The sequence below is a fragment of the Peromyscus eremicus genome, chromosome 8a (genome assembly GCF_949786415.1).
Source record: "Peromyscus eremicus chromosome 8a, PerEre_H2_v1, whole genome shotgun sequence".
Taxonomy (NCBI): domain Eukaryota; kingdom Metazoa; phylum Chordata; class Mammalia; order Rodentia; family Cricetidae; genus Peromyscus; species Peromyscus eremicus.
This window is the reverse complement of record NC_081423.1, coordinates 4700378-4717063: the sequence shown is the minus strand read 5'-3', so window position 1 is coordinate 4717063 and position 16686 is coordinate 4700378. Positions and strand designations below refer to the sequence as shown.

Genomic DNA, 16686 nt, shown 5'->3' with positions numbered 1-16686 from the left:
CTGGTGTAACTCTCCTGACCTGAGACTGAGTGAGACATAGGAACTGAGAGCTGCTGAGGGAAGTCATTCCAGATTTCCACACCACTGTGGTGTGGCAGGAGAAGGTGGGCAACCCCCGCCCCTGTCCTCTCCTTCCCCTTTACACACGTACTGTTGGAATGTGCTGGGGTCTCTGTGGGGAAGGTGTGACCTTTCTGAAGGTCAGTGGTTCTGGACAGGCCTAAACTTCAGGGCTCCAGCTTGGACTTGCTCCAGGTCAGCTTAGAGGACTGAGGAGAGTCCCCTAGACCTCGGGCATAGCTGCCCAGGGGCTGCATGTCCCATGAGTACCCAGGCCTCAGGCCTGCATCCATTGCTCACCTAATGCTGGTGGATGTCCAGTCCTTCAAGCCTGGGCTTCTGAATGTCACCTGGGGATGCCTACGAGGCAAGAAGAGCCATGACTGCCCCAGTGAAGAGCGGCTGACTGACAGAGCCATTGCCACAAGCAGCAGCATTGAGACCACTGCACACTGAACCTGTCAGACCAAAAACTCCTCCGTCCCTCCCTTCCAGAAATATTCCTGGGGCTGGAGAAATGGCTCAGCAGTTAGGAGCACTGGCTGCTCTTCCAGAAGACCTGGGTTCAGTTCCCAGGACCCACATGGCAGCTCACAACTGTCTTTGACACCCTCACACAGACCTGCATGCGGGTGAAACACCAATGCACATAAAATGAAAATAAATTATTTTAAAAACTATTTCCTGGCTTCAAAACAAAACAGATGGCTTCGTCACTCTTTCCTCAATTCTGCGGGGTGGTTTTTCTTGTTTTTTCTTTTTTGTATGTGTGTGTGTTTAGGTGTGTGCAGGTTTGTGCATTCCATGATGCACCTATGGGAATCAGAGGACAACTTTTGGGGAACTAGTTTTCTCTTTCCACCCTGTTTTTGAGGCAGGGTCTCCCCCTATCTCTGCACTGTATACTCCAGGCTATGCCCATGAACTTCTATATCTACCTTTCATCTTACTCCAGAACTATCATGATTATAGATGTATGCCACCACATCTGGCTTTTGTGGATTCTTGGGATTGAATTTAGGTTGTCAGGCTTACACATCCAGTGCTTTTATCTACTGAGCCATCTCCCTGGCCAATTCTGTAGGTTTTTATTTTAATTTCATGGGTGTGAGTGTTTTGCCTGAGTGAATGTATGCATGTATTAATGTGTGTGCTTGGTGCCTGTGGAAATCACAAGAGGGTGTCAGATCCACTGGAACTGGAGCTACAGATGACTGAGCCACCATGTAGGTGCCGGGAACCCAGTCTGGCTCCTCTGCAAAAGCTTTGTTCTCTAAGCCGCTGAGCCATCTCTCCAGCCTCCAATTCTATAGTTTTAAATATCACTTAAAACTAAACAGTAGGACTGGAGAGATAGCTCAGCGGTTAAGAGCACTGGCTGCTCCCCCAGAGTTCCTGAGTTCAATTCCCAGCAACCACATGGTGGCTCACAACCATCTGTAATGAGATCTGGTGCCCTCTTCTGGCGTAGAGGTGGACATGCAGATAGAGCATTCATATACAAAATAAATAAATCTTTAACAAAACAAAACAGTAGTCACAAACTCAGATTCTGACTGTGCTGATTGGAGCTGTCAATCCCTTACAGACAGGATGGTGGTGCCAGCAGCTAGGGACAATGGAGCTAGTGTCTAAAGGACCAGGCTCCTGTTGGAGGTGAGAAGGTTTTGGAGCTAGACCATGGCATCTGCACAGTGCTGTCCTAGAACTAATTTACCTATTATGCTTTTTATTTATTTATTTGCTTATTTATCTATTAAGACAGGATCTTACTATGTAGCCCTGGCTGGGCTGGAACTCATTTAGACCAGGCTGGTCTCAAACTCAGAGATCCACCTGCCTCTGCTCCCGAGTACTAAGATTAAAAGTGTATACCATCAGGGGCTGGAGAGATGGCTCAGAGGTTAAGAGCACTGACTGCTCTTCCAGAGGTCCTGAGTTCAATTCCCAGCAACCACATGGTGGCTCACAACCATCTATAATGAGATCTGGTTCCCTCTTCTGACCTGCAGTCATACATGCTGTATACTAAATAAATAAATCTTTTTAAAAAAAAAAATATACCATCATGGCGAGCTAGAACTATACATTGGAAATAGTCAATATGGTAGATTTTACATATACACAGTAAAAACCATGGTTAGCCAGCTGGTAGGAAGACTGTTAGGAATTGCAGTTGCCAACAGATGCCCTTCACTTTGAGCACCTGGGAGGGAAGAACTTGGTCACTCACCATCTGGAACACCGTCTGGGACAGAAAGCTGGCCGCAACTGTACTGATGTCACCCTCGCCCCCCATCTTACAAAGGATGTAGCCATAGAGGTTGGCAGCTTGGAGGGAAATCCCAGCGATCACAAGAGCCTGTATTGGGCAAAGCAAAGGGAAGCCTGCTGAGGGTGTGGACTGAGTGGGAAAGGGTAGCCTAAGCAAACGGGGAGGAGACAAGCTGAGAGACAGAAGCTGCCCAAAGCCATGGAGCTGGGGGGGGGACGACCTGGAGGGGCAGTGTGGAAGCCAAACCGTGGAACCCACTTACCATCATGGTGCTGCTACTGTGACCTGTGTTCTGTGTCCCCAGTGAATGGACAGCCCTCCCAAATAAAACCTGAGTACTGTCAGCCTTCCCACCCAAGAAAGGTGGTCTGTTAATGGATACTGTACTTTTTAATAAAAACTCCTTCCTGGGGGGTCGAGGATGTAGCTCAGTGGAGTACTTGCTTAGCATTCACACAGCCCTGGGTTCCTTCCCTGGTACCTCAGAAACAACAATTTCATATCAGCATTATTCCCTATCCTCTAATGAATGAAACAGAATGTGGTATACTCACTATGGATACTAACCATGCAAAGAAACAGTGTACTGATACACGCTATAGTTTGGTTGGACCTGAACGTGTGCCAAGTGAAAGAACAAATATATTATTTCACAGGCAAGTCTGTCTAGGAAGGTGAGTGCCAGGGGGCAGGAAAACGGCATAGAGGGCAAGGTCTACAAAGTATAGATTTTCTTTGGGTGGGGGTGATGAAAATAATTCTAAAATGGGCTGGAGAGCTTGCTGTTCTCAGAGGACCCGAGTTTGGTGCCCAACACTCCTGTCAGCAGCTTACAAAAAGGCTTGTAGTTGCAATTCCAGGGGAACCCATGCCCTCTTCGGGGCCCTGAGGGCACCTGCACTTGCTGCACACACCACACACACACACACACACACACACACACACACACACACACACACACACACTTATAATAAAATCTTTTGAAAACCCTAAGATTGGCTGTGATGGTTATATAACTGGAAAAATGACAGAAGCCCCAAATATACCCTCCAAATGGTGAATGTATCCACTAAGTGGCCATCTCCACCAAACTGTTAGGATGACCACCGGGTCAGACCACTTCCAGCCCCTGTTTGTCACAGCAGCAGGGGGATCAGGGTGCATCTTACCAGCCACTTCAGCTTCAAGGAGAACAAGGTGCTGAAGAAGAACACGATCCAGATCACTGGGCAGATGATGAGGCCAAGCCAAAAGATGCGCGCCTCTGCCTCAGTGGCGGCCATGTGGCTCGGAGAGACCTGTTGGGGAACAGCCACTGTCCTTTTTCAAGCAGTGACTGTAAGATGAATTGCTTAACGGTCTTATTAATAAAAAAACCTGGAGCCAGATATTGGGGTGAAAACTGAGAGATCAGAGGAATAGGACAAGCCACAGCCAAACTCACCAACTCTCAGCCTTTCAGAGAGAGTTACTTTCTGTATACTCACGCCTATATCCTTTCTGTGCCCTGCCATCTTACTTCCCCTCTCCGCCCAGCTACATCACTTTCCTCTTTCTGCCCAGCTTTATCACTTCCTGTCTGTCTGTGCAGACCTCCAGACCTCTATGGTTAGTGCTGGAATTAAAGGTGTGTACCACCACACCTGGCTCTGTTCCCAGTGTGGCCTTGAACTCACAGAGATCCGGATGAATCTCTGCCTCATGAATGCTAGGACTACAGGCGTGTGCTACCACTGCCTGACCGCTATGTTTACTATAGCGGCTGGCTTTTTCCTCTGATCCTCAGATAAGCTCTACTGGGGTGCACAGATAAAATACCACCACAAGTGACTTTTGTTTTTCTTTACTGTGCACTGTTGCTGTGTGGGTTTCACAGAGGATTTGTGTAGGGCAGGGTCTGGTTTGGCACACACGCGGTGCTCAGGGAACCTGTGTAAGCTGCACACAGCCTTGTCCAGGTTCTTAACAGTTTGTCTTGTCTCAGAGAGTACCTTTCTGGCTTCAAATATCCAGTGGCTTTTTCCGTCTTCGTCTATCTGGTTCCACCATCGAAGACCCACCATGAGTCTTCCAGTTACATTCTGAGGAAAGTGGGCAAAAGTGCTGTGAGCACACAAGGAACAAAATGGCTAATTGTCTCAAGCCTCCTGCCTCGGCTTCCTGAGTGGTGAGCACTGGGTGTGTGCCAAGGCACTGACTAATGTGTGTTGTGAACTGCAGAGGACATTAAGAGAAGGGGGTGGGCTGTAAGATGACGGGTGTGTGTGTGTGTGTGTGTGTGTGTGTGTGTGTGTGTGTGTGTGAAGAGGCTTCTGCCAAGCCTGCTGACCCGAGTTCAATTCCCCAGGACCCATATGGTGGAATGAGAACTGACTCTGCAGCTTGTCCTCTGACCACATGTACATTACAGCACATGTGCGCATGCTCACACAAAAAAGAAAAAGGGGAAAAGGATGTTGAATTGTAACTGTTCCTCAAGTGAGCTTTCCAGGCTTCTTGTCTTTAGCAAGCTTACTTTTTTTGTTTTGTTGTATTTTTTCTGAGACAGGGTCTCACTTGGTTGGCCCAGAACTTACTAGGTATACCAGGCTGGCCTCAAATTCACAGAGATCCACCTGCCTCTGCCCACCTACCCCCTTCCCTCCTACCCTCTGAGTGCTGATATTAAAGAGGTGTGCCACTATACTGGCCCTTATCATTTTAAAAAGTAGAATTCTGGCCAGGTAATGGTGGGCAGTGCACACCTTGAACCCCAGTCCTCAGGCAGATCTCTGTGAGCTGGAGTTAGCCAGGGTTACATAGTGAGATGCTGTCTCAGAAAACAAAGACCCTGCCTCAAAATAAAACAGATAGTCATATTATGTGTTTATATGTGTGTGTGTATCATGAAAACTGTACAAAGTCCAAAGCCACATGGGGTCGTCACCCCCATGATGCATTTGTGAACCTGTGACAACTGACCCTGGAAGTCACTTACTGAAGCATTTTTGCTCTCTAATTATAAGTGACATGGACCCAGTAATCAGTAAAATTTTTAAACATTGATTTTGTGTGGAAGAGAAGGGCACTCATGTGCCACAGCATACTTGTGGAGGTCAAGGGACAAGTTGTGGGGTTTGGTTCTCTCCTTGCACCATGTAGATTCCAAGAATCGTACTGAGGTCCACGCTTGACAACAAGTACCCGTCACCTGCTGTGCTCTCTTGCTGGCCCCTCGGTGTTTAAACAGTTTAAACCAAAGCAGCCCTGCATCCCCTATCACCGTCTGGGAGCAAAGCCCACATGTTTCTGGAGAGGGAGCCTTACCTTCACAGACCAGAAGTCAAAGGACAGAAGGAGAAGCACAGTGACGAAGCAGCCCACGAAGCTCCTGCTGAACCAGTCACAGCACACATAGGTGACGATGGCGCTCACGCGGAAGAACAGGTGGAAGAAGGTGGCCAGGGGGTGCCTGGGGAGAGGTGCCCCGACTCAGACTCAAGAACAAGGTCATGAAATTCACTTTGGCATCACCAGAGGGGCATTTGTCTCTGGGTGGTTCAGCTCAAAACTCAGCACTGTTCACACACTTCAGCATTCCCCAAAATGACAAAGTCTCACACATCCTAGGCTGGCCTCAATGATGACCAGTGATGTCCCCAAATTTCTGATTCTCCTCCCTATACTGCCTGTGTGCTAGATTACAGATGTGCACACCTGGTCTATGTGGTGCTGGGGATCACACTTGGGACCTTGTGCATGTTATGCAAGCACTGTACACCTGAGCTACACTCCAGCCTTTGAAACGTGTTAGGACACCACTCTGTTTTCTCCCTCGAAGAACCCAGGACTTTCCCCTAATCTGACTCCAAACATCATTTGCCCTCTTGGAAACAAGGTCACCTCTGAAGTGAAGTGAGACTGATTTCTGTCTTCCTGCCCAGTGGTGACAACAGTTCCCTAAAAGTAAAGTTTGGGTCATTCCACCAGCACACGTGAGCTCACAGGGCAGAGCTCACAGGCCACTGGGCAAAGCATCTTCCTGGAGAGTAGAAATAGTGATGAAACTAATGGGTATCCAGCTCATGCCAGTTGCTTGGCAACGAGTGGTAACTAGATGCTGGAGTTTCCTCAGACATTGGTTCCTGAGCACTATGCTTTCAGATGGCAGCCTGCCTCAGAAGAGCCTGAGCCGTGGGAGGCCCTCAGCCTGCAGCAACAGCTTTTTAGAGAAACCAGAGAACTAGAGCTGGGGCTGACTGCGAAAAGGATCACCAACCCGTCCGGAGCAGACAGCAATGGCCACCGAGGACACACTGATGGCAGTGGGTGACACTGAGAGGATGTGGCTTTCAGATTCTTGCTGTGGTGTCCCAGTTCCAAACAGCACACATGTAGAGTGCAGATAGGTGAGCTGGAGCAAAGACCGCAGCAGCAGCTACGTGACAATGGCAATGAGAACAGCACTCTGAGTGACTGGGGTGTGGCTTGGGTGACAGTGATCACCTGGCCTGCACAAGGCACTAGGTGGGATCCCAGCACGCCATAGACCAGGTGTGCTCCGCCACACCTGGAATACCCACCCTTGGAGGTAAAAAGCAGGAGGATTAGAGGTTCAAGGTCATCAGCCACATGGAGATGGGAGGCTAGCCTGGGATATGTGAGACCTTGTCTAAAAACAGACAAACAAAAACAGCTGATTCTTTAAATAAAGTATCACAGATTATGTTCCTCGCTAGCCTGTTGTCTGTCCACATGACACTTCCGTATTAGTTATAAAACATGGATTTAAAAAAATGGCAGGCAGGGCTAGAGAGACGTCTTGGAGGTTAAAACACTTGCTGCTCCTCCAGAAGACCAGCGCTCTTGTCCCAGTACCCATGTCTGGCAGCTCACAACCCTCCGCAGCTCCAGCTACAGGGGATCCAGTGCTTTTTTCTGGCCTCCAACGGCACTGACCTCATGCATGTGCATGTGTGCTTGCTCACACTCACATGCACACACACACAAAACGTCTTTTTAAAATGGCAGGTAAAAGGGGGTGATGAAAGAGACCACAGCAGAACTGCAGGGGAGGCAGTCAGGGAGCGAACCAGAGGCACCTATAAAGTTGTGTCTGGCTCACAGCGGGATGTTCAATGAGATCCAGAAACATGATCGAATCTTCCATGCTTTGTGCTCTGCAAGGCGAGGCCGGTTGGTGCATAGGAACAGCTGTGTGCCAGAACACTCTCCTCTGACTGCAGGTGAGGGCTGATTCTGTGCCCAGGAGATGTCCCTACCATTTCATATTGGACATGATTATGTGGCACTTCAAGACTTCCTAGAATATTCCAGAAGATAAGATTTGTGGGGACTCACGCTCCTTTACCCTGAACCTGGTTAGTGATTTTCAGCTAGCTGTAGCAGCAGTTTGCCTCTTTACCCAGGTAATGCTAGAGACAGACTCACCCCTGGACATTCTTCCAGGCTAAGGTCACATCCAAGACATTTTAAATAGATCTGGAAAGATGTCTCAGTGGAGAAATGTTTGCCATGCAAGTGTGAGTACTGGAATTTAGATCCCAAAAATTCACAGAAAAGGTTGGGTATGGTTGCCTGCTTCTAATCCCAGCTCTTGAAAGGCAGAGACAAGATTCCCTGGGCAAGCTGGCTAGTCAGTTCTTTTTTTTTTTTTTTTTTCCAGACAGGGTTTCTCTGTGTAGCCCTGGCTGTCCTGGAACTCACTCTGTAGACCAGGCTGGCCTTGAACTCACAGAGATCCGCCTGACTCTGCCTCCCCAGTGCTGGGATTAAAGGCATGCGCCACCACCGCCTGGCGGCTAGCCAGTTCTTTATGGCTATCTCTGAGTTCAATGAGAGGCCCTGTCTCAGGAGTGGAGATAGACTGAGGAAGACACTTGACATCAACCTCAGGCCTCTACACACAAGTCCTTGCACTCATATCTTCCCACACATGGGAACGCACATACATGTACACACATACATGTACACACACACATACACATGCAAAAAATATTTTAGTAGTCCCTGAAATAATTCCTGGAATTTAATGTATTTGTTGTGTTAAATATTGTGATTGAAAGCCGGGCGGTGGTGGCACACGCCTTTAATCCCAGCACTTGGGAGGCAGAGCCAGGCGGCGCTCTGTGAGTTCGAGGCTAGCCTGGTCTACAGAGTGAGATCCAGGAAAGGTGCAAAGCTACACAGAGAAACCCTGTCTCGAAAAACCAAAAAAAAAAAAAAATTGTGATTGAGTCGATTGAGATCATTGGGAAGGGCTGCAGAGATGACTCAGTGGTCAAGAGCACTGGCTGCTCCTTCAGAGGACCTGGGTTTGATTCTCAGCACCCATATGGCTGCTCACAACCACCTGTAACTCCTGTTCCTGGAATTCAGTGACCTCTTCTGGCCTCTTCAGGAACTGCATGTGATGTATAGACATACATGCAGGCAAAGACCTGTACATGTGAAATAAATGAAATCTTTTTTATTTATTATTATTATTATTATTTTATTCTTCTCTCATATATTATATCCTGACTGCAGTTTCCTCTCCCTCCTCTCCTTCCAGCTCCTCCTCCCTACCTCCCCTCTGCCCCCAACCCCATCTGCTCCTCCTCTGTCTTCCGTTCAGAAAAGGGCAGGCCTCCCAGGGATATCAACCAAACATGGCATAACAAGTTACAATAAGACTAGGTACAAATCCTCATATCAAAGCTGGATGAGGCAACCCAGTAGGAGGAAAAGGGTCCCAAAAGCAGGCAAAAGAGTCAGAGATAGCCCCTGCTCCCACTGTTAGGAGTCTTACAAGAACACCAAGCTACATAATCATAACATATATGCAGAGGACCTAGCACAGACCCACGCTCATTGTCCGTTGAATCTCTGCAAGCCCCTATGAGTCCTGTTTAGTTGATTCTGTGGGTTTTCTTGTGGTGTCTTTGTCCCCTCTGGCTCCTACAATCCTTCCTCCCCCACTTCCAAAGGATTTCCTGAACTCGGACTAACGTTTGTCTGTGAGTCTCTGCATCTGATCCCATCAGTTGCTGGTTGAAGCCTCTCAGATGACAATTATTCTGGATGATTATGACACTTTTTTTTTAATCACTGGGAACACACGAAAATGGAGGTCTGAGGACAACTTTTCAGCTCTCTCCTCCCGCCAGGGGTTCTAGGGTTAAAACTCTGGTTGTCAGGCCTGCGCTTTTACTCTGGACCATCTTGTCCACCTGCTTCCTTAATTCTTATCGGGAAGTGTTTTGATTATTATTATTCAAGCAGAGCCTGATGCACGTCAAACCATGGTTCGAGTCCTATTCTGCCCTCTTCACCTCTCCAGCGCCTCTTTTGTTTACAACTGGAGTTGGCCCAGCTTGTCAGTGCCAGGCTAATACTCAGGGGCCAGAGACTAGCTTCTAAGCTTTGAAGGCTGTGGCTCCAGCCTTGAACACATATAGGTTACTCAGGGCAGCAGGCTTCCTGATGCATCCCTTGAGAGGCAAATGGCAGGATGATTCTGGGCTGGCTGGGGGTCAGTCTTCCAGGTCCTACTTTTCTTTGTAGCTCCATCGTCTTTCCAATGCTGTACAACTTGTCACGGCCTCAGGCTGAGAGATGGCTCAGTGGGTAAAAGTACTTGCTCTGCAAAGGTAAGGGCCTGAATTTGATTCCCTAGAACCCAAGTAGAGTAGGACACAAATCAGGAACATCTGAGCTCCAGGCATTCTTATGGATAAGGAGAGGCAGAGACGCTGAGATTCCCAGAAGTTCTCAGGCCTGCTTAGGCTGGCTTGTATAGAGGGAAAACAGAGAGACTCTCAAAATAGGATGGACACTGAAGATCAGCCCCCATGTGTTCTTGACCACACATGCACTCTGACACACGAGTAAGCACAGGGGCACAGAAAGGCCTCACTCCTCCTCTGTAAACAGGTGCAGTGTCCCTTTCTAGGACTCTGAAGAAATGGTGTGGTGGTGGTGGCATCCTCAGTGTTCTGCAGCACACACTGCTCTGTGATTGAGAACAGCTGTTACCTCAGCCCAATGTCACTCAAACTGGTCCCACCACCAAGGAGCCACAAGGAAATTCCCCTCTGACCTCAACTTTCTTTTTGTCATGCTGTGGGGGGGCATTTTTGAGGGATCTTCCAGGATTCCTAATCCCCCCACAACCCCCAAAAGGTCCCTCTTCATGCCCAACTGATAGTATTTTCTACTCAGTATCCAACCCTCCCCTCAAAGAGACACCTAGAAGCTTACTATCTCAAGGGCAAGTGTGGTTGGTTTTTTTTTTTAACCCTTGGTAGCCCACCATCCAGCTCCCAAATAAATACACAGAGACTTATTCTTACTAATGAATGCCCGGCATTAGCTTGGCTTGTTTCTAGCCAGCTTTCCTAACTTAAATTATCCTGTTTCTCTTTAACTATATTTTGTCTCTGGGCTTTTTACCTTTCTTTATTCTATATATCTTTCTTTCCTTCTTACTCTGTGGCTGGCTGGGTGGCTGGCCCCTATCTTGAAGTGGACACCCATTTCCTGGGGAACACAAGGTAGATTCTCAACTTGAAGTGTGTGTAGGTCTCACTGGAGGTCTTAACCTGTGCCTGATAGAGGAACGCACAGGCTGTAGAACAGCCAGGCCATGGGAGGTCAGTCCCACCACAGAAATGTACTACTCCAACACCAACAGACAGGAGACATGAGAAGCACACACTAAGTGAATTCCGCTGTGTGAAGAGGCTGTGTCAGCTAATCACAAAATGGCAATGTTCTGGAAGAGACAAAACTAGAGAGATGCTGAAGAGGCCATTCTGCCAGGGGTTCTGAGAGCAGAGAAGGGGATACAGGTGGTGCACAGGGGCTTTGGGTCAGTGAAGCTATTCTTTGTGATACTATAATGGAGGGTGCAAGTCACCACACACATTTATCAAATCCCATGGAATATATGACCAGAAGAGAGAAAGCCCTATGGAAAGGCTGGACTGTGCTTGGTAAGGTGTTGGTTCAGTAGCTGTAACAAGTGTGCCACAGTTGTGGGATGGGAATCAAAGGGGAAGTGTGGGAACTGCAGCTTCTGTGCCTTTTTTCTTTTTTGAGACAGGGTGTTGTGTATCCCAGACTGGCCTCCATTCACTGTAGCCAAGGATAACCCTGATCCTCCTGTGTTTTGGGGTTGCAGGAACCCACACTCATTTCTGGGTTACGGAGTGCTGGGATCAGACCCAGGGCTTTGCACATGCTTGGTAAGCACTGGGCCAGCTGAGCCACACCCCCAGCCCTCTGCTCTGCTTTTCTGTAGACCTAAAACCCCTTAGCACGGGTTATATAATAAGGGGGATGGGCACCTGGGTGTGGGCTCTGTGTGCGTACACACAGGAAGCAGCCAGTAGCCAAGGCTGAGCGGCAGACCCAGCACTACTCAAACGAGCCAAGGTGGTCTGTGCAGAAGGCAACTGGGCTTCTCAGCTTGGCACACACAGCCCCTTCGCACTACCTTTCACAGCAGCTCTAAACAGGAGGAAAGGGCACTGCCCTAAATGTAACAGGGATCTAACATGTGTCTTTAAAAACTGTTCTTGGGCTGGCAAGATGGCTCAGGTGATGATCTGAGTTCAGTTCCCAGGACCCACATGGTAAAAAGAGAACCAACTCTTCCAAGTTGTCTTCCAACCTCCACACATGTCTGCACCCTCCCTTACACACATAAAGGAAGGGAGGAAGAGAGGGAGGGAGGGAGAAAGAAAGGGCTATTCTTCATTTGCTTACTTCCAAAATTGTGCTCAGGGTTTATGCTTAGTTTTCTTTGTGCATATGCAGATGTGTGCGCGGGTGCACTCACCTGGGTGAGATTCTGGGTGAGAGGTCAGTGTCAAGGTCCTTCTTCAATAACTCTCTATCCCTTTTCACAATTTTTAAAAAGTGTTTATTTATTTATAGACAAGGTCTTAACTATCTAGCCTTGGCTGGCCTGGAATTAACAGAGATCTGCCTGCCTCTGCCTCCTAAATTCTAGGATTAAAGGTATGTGCCGCCACACTCAGCCTCCCTCCCCTACTTTGGAGACAAGGTCTCTCAAGGACCCTGGAACTGGCAGTGGTGGCTAGGCTGGCCAGCTAGCGAGCCTGCCTCTGTGATCCAGCATTGGCATTACAGGCGTGGGCCACCATGCCAGTCTTTCCCATGGGTGCTGGGGATCAGAGCTCAGTCACTCCTGCTTGTACAGCAATCATGTTATTCACTGAGCCACAGCAATCATGTTATTCACCTCTGCCCCAGTAGCCCAAGCTGGCTTAGAACTTGTAATCCTCCTGACTCACTCTCCAAGTTCTGTGATTATAGCTGTGAAGCACCATACCCGGCCTGCACTATGGCGTGTGAGTGTGTCTATATGTGTGCACATGCGTGTGCACATGAGTGTGCAGGCCAGATATCAACTTCCGATGTTGTTCCTGAAAATCTGTCCACCTTGTTTTCAGAGAAAAGGCCTCTCACTGGCCTGAGGTAAGCTGCTGAGCTAGGCTGGCTGGCCTAGCCGCCTCCACAGCACTCACCGGGAAGACCTGACTTTTTCACCACTCCCCAGACCCGCACGTGGGCTCTCTGGCATGAATTCCACACCACACATCCTATTTCAGTTTCTGTTGGCCCTTAGGCATTCTGGAATGTTCTCATCAGTGTAGCACAGGCATGAATGAAGATGGGCACTGCTCCCTGGCATAAGTCCACCTTGTCCCTTCGCAGCTCTGTGTCTCCCTCTACCTTTCTTCTCCAGTCACCTTGGACTTCAGGGACTGACCTTGGTGGCAAGTGACTCAAAACTCCGCCCAGCTAAGGTGAGTCTGTGCAACAGGCCATGTCCACATTCACCTGCCCTTGAGAGACTGTAACCCCGACTGCTCCTTGCAAGGCCATGCTGGTGGTGGCTTCTTCAGGCCACTTTTACCTTCCAGAAGGAGATAAAACAGTGCTCTCAGACGACACCTTCATCAGAACTGCTTAACCGTGTCGAACTCTTGCCTGATCTGTCTCCATCCTTTCTCCAGTTAAACCCAACGCTCCTGCTAAAACCCTGAAGACAGACTTAGGGGCCCTGGACCCACCTATCTGGTCCTTTTCCCAGTGTGGCCACACTAAACACATCTCTCTTTCTTGTCTCTTTTAGTTGGCGTGTGGGGACAGTGGCCCAGCTCAGCTGGCTGAGACATTGTTATCTTCCTTTCTCAGTCACCTTCCTGCTATGCACCCTTTGAGAGGATGCAGGAATCTGTCTCAGATCAGCCCAGGAGCTGGAGCTGGGGACAAGACAGCTCAGCCACAGGACAAGGACCCCAGCGAGGAGGGCGCCAGCTCCACTCTTCTCGGTCCTGTGTAAAATTTGAATGAAACAATAGACCAAGAAAGACCACAGGAAGCTGGTCTGGATTTTGCACGGAGACACAAGAGACACAAGTGCCTTCCAGGGCAGACCGACTCACAGGGTGATGTTCTGGTGCCTTGGGTGGCTTGTCTGTGGTTTAAAAAAATCACACCTAAAAATCCCCAACTATAGTTGGTCATTGCAGCTGGATGCCTGAGGAAAACTCCAGAAAACAAGTCCTTTTTTTCTGTGTTCATCAGTTCCTCTTTAAAAGAGGGGAGTGGGATGGGGTGGGACATCGCTGTGAGGCACAAATGTCACCCTCCTAATGACAACGTGCGCGCGTGCGCGTGCACGTGTGCATAGGCACTCTTGTGTGTGCAGGCATGTGTATGAGCTTGAGGATGTTGGGGGTACAGAGGAAAAGCTCAGTAGCATCTACCTTAGTTTTTGAGAGACAGAGCTACTCACTAAACCTGGAGTTCTCAGGCTAGGCTGACCAGAGCCCCTGGATCCTCCATCTCCACCTCCCAGTATTGGGGACCCACATGTGTGCAGCCATGTCTGGCTTTTTCCTGCGGGTTCTGAGATCGGACTCGCTCATAAGGCTCTTCTGACTGAGCTGTCAACCAACCAACTCCCTACTTCCTTTAAAGTTTTACGTCTGTCCGTCCTTCCTTCCTTCCTTCCTTCCTTCCTTCCTTCCTTCCTTCCTTCCTTCCTTCTCTCTTTCTTTCCTTCCTTCCTTCCTTTTTTCTTTCCTTCCTTTCTTCCCTCTTTCTTTCCTTCCTTCCTTCTCTTTCCTTCCTTCCTTCTCTTTCCTTCCTTCCTTCCTCCCTCCCTCCCTCTCTCTCTCTCTCTCTCTCTCTCTCTCTCTCTCTCTCTCTCTCTTTCTTTCTTTCTGTGAGCAGAGACAGAGGACAACCTCAGCTGCCATTCTTCAGAAGCCAGTACCTCATTCTCATGAGACAAGGTCTTTCCCTGGGACCTGGGACCACTGAGGAAGCTGCTGGCCAGCAAGCTCCAAGGACCTGTCTGTCTTCCCAGTGCGGGCCTTATAAGTGTGCACCACCATGCCCAGGTTTTCCCACGGGTTCTGGGGGTTGAACTTAGCTGTTACACTTGCAAGACAAGCACTTTGTAGATGGAGTACTCTCTCTGGTCCCGGGCTCAGTCATCTTTCCACCTGCTCACTCCTGGTCTCCTGGGAGTCCGCTGGGACTGCAGTACCTCAGCTTGTCATCAACAGCCCTCTTCTACATTGTCTCCAATGTCAACTTGGGGCCAAGAGTAAAACGGGGGGGGGGGGCACACAGAAGGCACCCAAGTCTAAGGAAGCAGAAATTTCTCTCACCCTCCACGAGCCCGGGGCTGTGCATACTCAGGACCTGCCAGGAGGCTCCTGTATCTCATTCTTCTGTAGAATGCTCCAGGTGCAGTGCCATCTCCGTCATGACAGATGACAATGTGGCTTCCTGCACCCATCAGAGCCTGGACGGGCAGATTCTGGGGACATCAGGATGTTGAAGTGGATGCTGGTTACCAAGCACTCACAGTTCCCACTAAAAGTCTGCGCAGCCGAGGTTTGTGTGTGGAAGTGAAGAACAGCAACTTCCCTCCGGCCACCGCAGTTTTCTCCTCTTGTTTCTGTTCTTTATTTTTTCTTAAAGACATAGACCAACTTTAGAAGCTGGTTGGCTCAGTATCAAATAGAGGGAAGCTCATGGGGATGACTCAGCAGGCCTGTTTGCTCAGCCCAGGCTGCAGGGAGTCACCAGGCACCAACCAGTCTGAGTTAGGCCTGATCTACTCTCTGATGCCGCTGGAGCCCAGACCCATCCTTTAGCCAAGGCTCTGGAGTTTTCTAAAAACATAGACACCAAAGAATGGATATCAGAGATTCAAACAAAACCATGTACTATATACAGCTATTCACAACAGTATTAATCACAATGGACCAAAATGGAAATACCCCAGATGTCTACCAATAGGTCACTTGATAAATGTGCTGTCAGCACACAGTGGAGTGTCATCAGCTACACTAACGTGTGGCACTTGCTCTAGGTGGACCACCCTTGAAAACCTGATGCTCTGGGAAGAAGCATCAAAAGGAGAGGTGTCCCACAATTCCGCTGTATGTGGGGCCCGGAACAGCCAGAGACAGAGATGGAAAGTAGGACTGGGGCTGGACTGCTCAGTGGTTAAGAGTGCTTCCTGCTCTTGCAGGGGACCCCCCTTTGGTTCCCAGCATCCATGACAGGAGGCTTGCAATCGCCTAACACAGCACCAGGGAGTTGGACACCCTCTTCTGGCATCTGAGAACACCAGCACACGTGGCATACACACACACGCGCGCACGCACGCACGCACGCACGCACGCACATGCACACGCACACATGCATGCATGTGCACTAAGAAAAGAAAAGGATAGCGGTTCCTGAGTGTTGGAGTAGGGACAGTGGGGACTGTTTTCTGAGTACAGTTGGGAAGATGAGAGAATTCCTGGAGATGGGTGGTGGTGGTGTCACACAAAATGAATGTTGTTACTACCACAAAGCTATGCACATGAAAAAGTTAAAATGATCAGCCAGACCATTCAGTAGGTAAAGGTGCCTGCTGTCAGGCCTCACAACCCGTGTTCAATCCCTGGGACCTACGTGGTAGAAGGAGAGAACCAACTGTTCACATTATTTATTCAGTGTGTGTGTGTGTGTGTGTGTGTGTGTGTGTGTGTGTATGCCACAGCACAGGTGGGGGTCAGAGGACAACTTTTGGGAGCCCTTGCCTTCCACTGTGGGAGTCCCAGGGTCTCTGGTTGCCAGCCCGGGCAGCAGAGGCCATAACCCACTAAACCATCCCACTAGCCCAATAAATAGAATTTTAAAAATCGTAAAAAAGAGAAAATGGTTAAAATGGTCAATTTATCACAATAAAAACGTGAAGAAAAATAATGAAGTACCTTTGCATAAGTGGCTGTGTTCACCTCAACTGCGAACCAAGCACATTCAAG

The 16686-nt window shown here is 49.0% G+C and overlaps 1 protein-coding gene across 1 annotated transcript in view; it reads right to left on the bottom strand.

Annotated features, from left to right (window-relative positions):
• The window catches only part of Tvp23a (trans-golgi network vesicle protein 23 homolog A), a 38889-nt gene that overhangs the window by 4323 nt on the left and 17880 nt on the right, over positions 1-16686 (bottom strand). Inside the window, exons 3-7 of the mRNA XM_059270006.1 lie at positions 5642-5786; positions 4327-4416; positions 3505-3633; positions 2294-2422; positions 361-420 (exon numbers count right to left, since the gene is read on the bottom strand). Coding sequence (XP_059125989.1) covers positions 361-420; positions 2294-2422; positions 3505-3633; positions 4327-4416; positions 5642-5786 — 553 coding nt within the window. The remainder of the gene's footprint in view (positions 1-360; positions 421-2293; positions 2423-3504; positions 3634-4326; positions 4417-5641; positions 5787-16686) is intronic.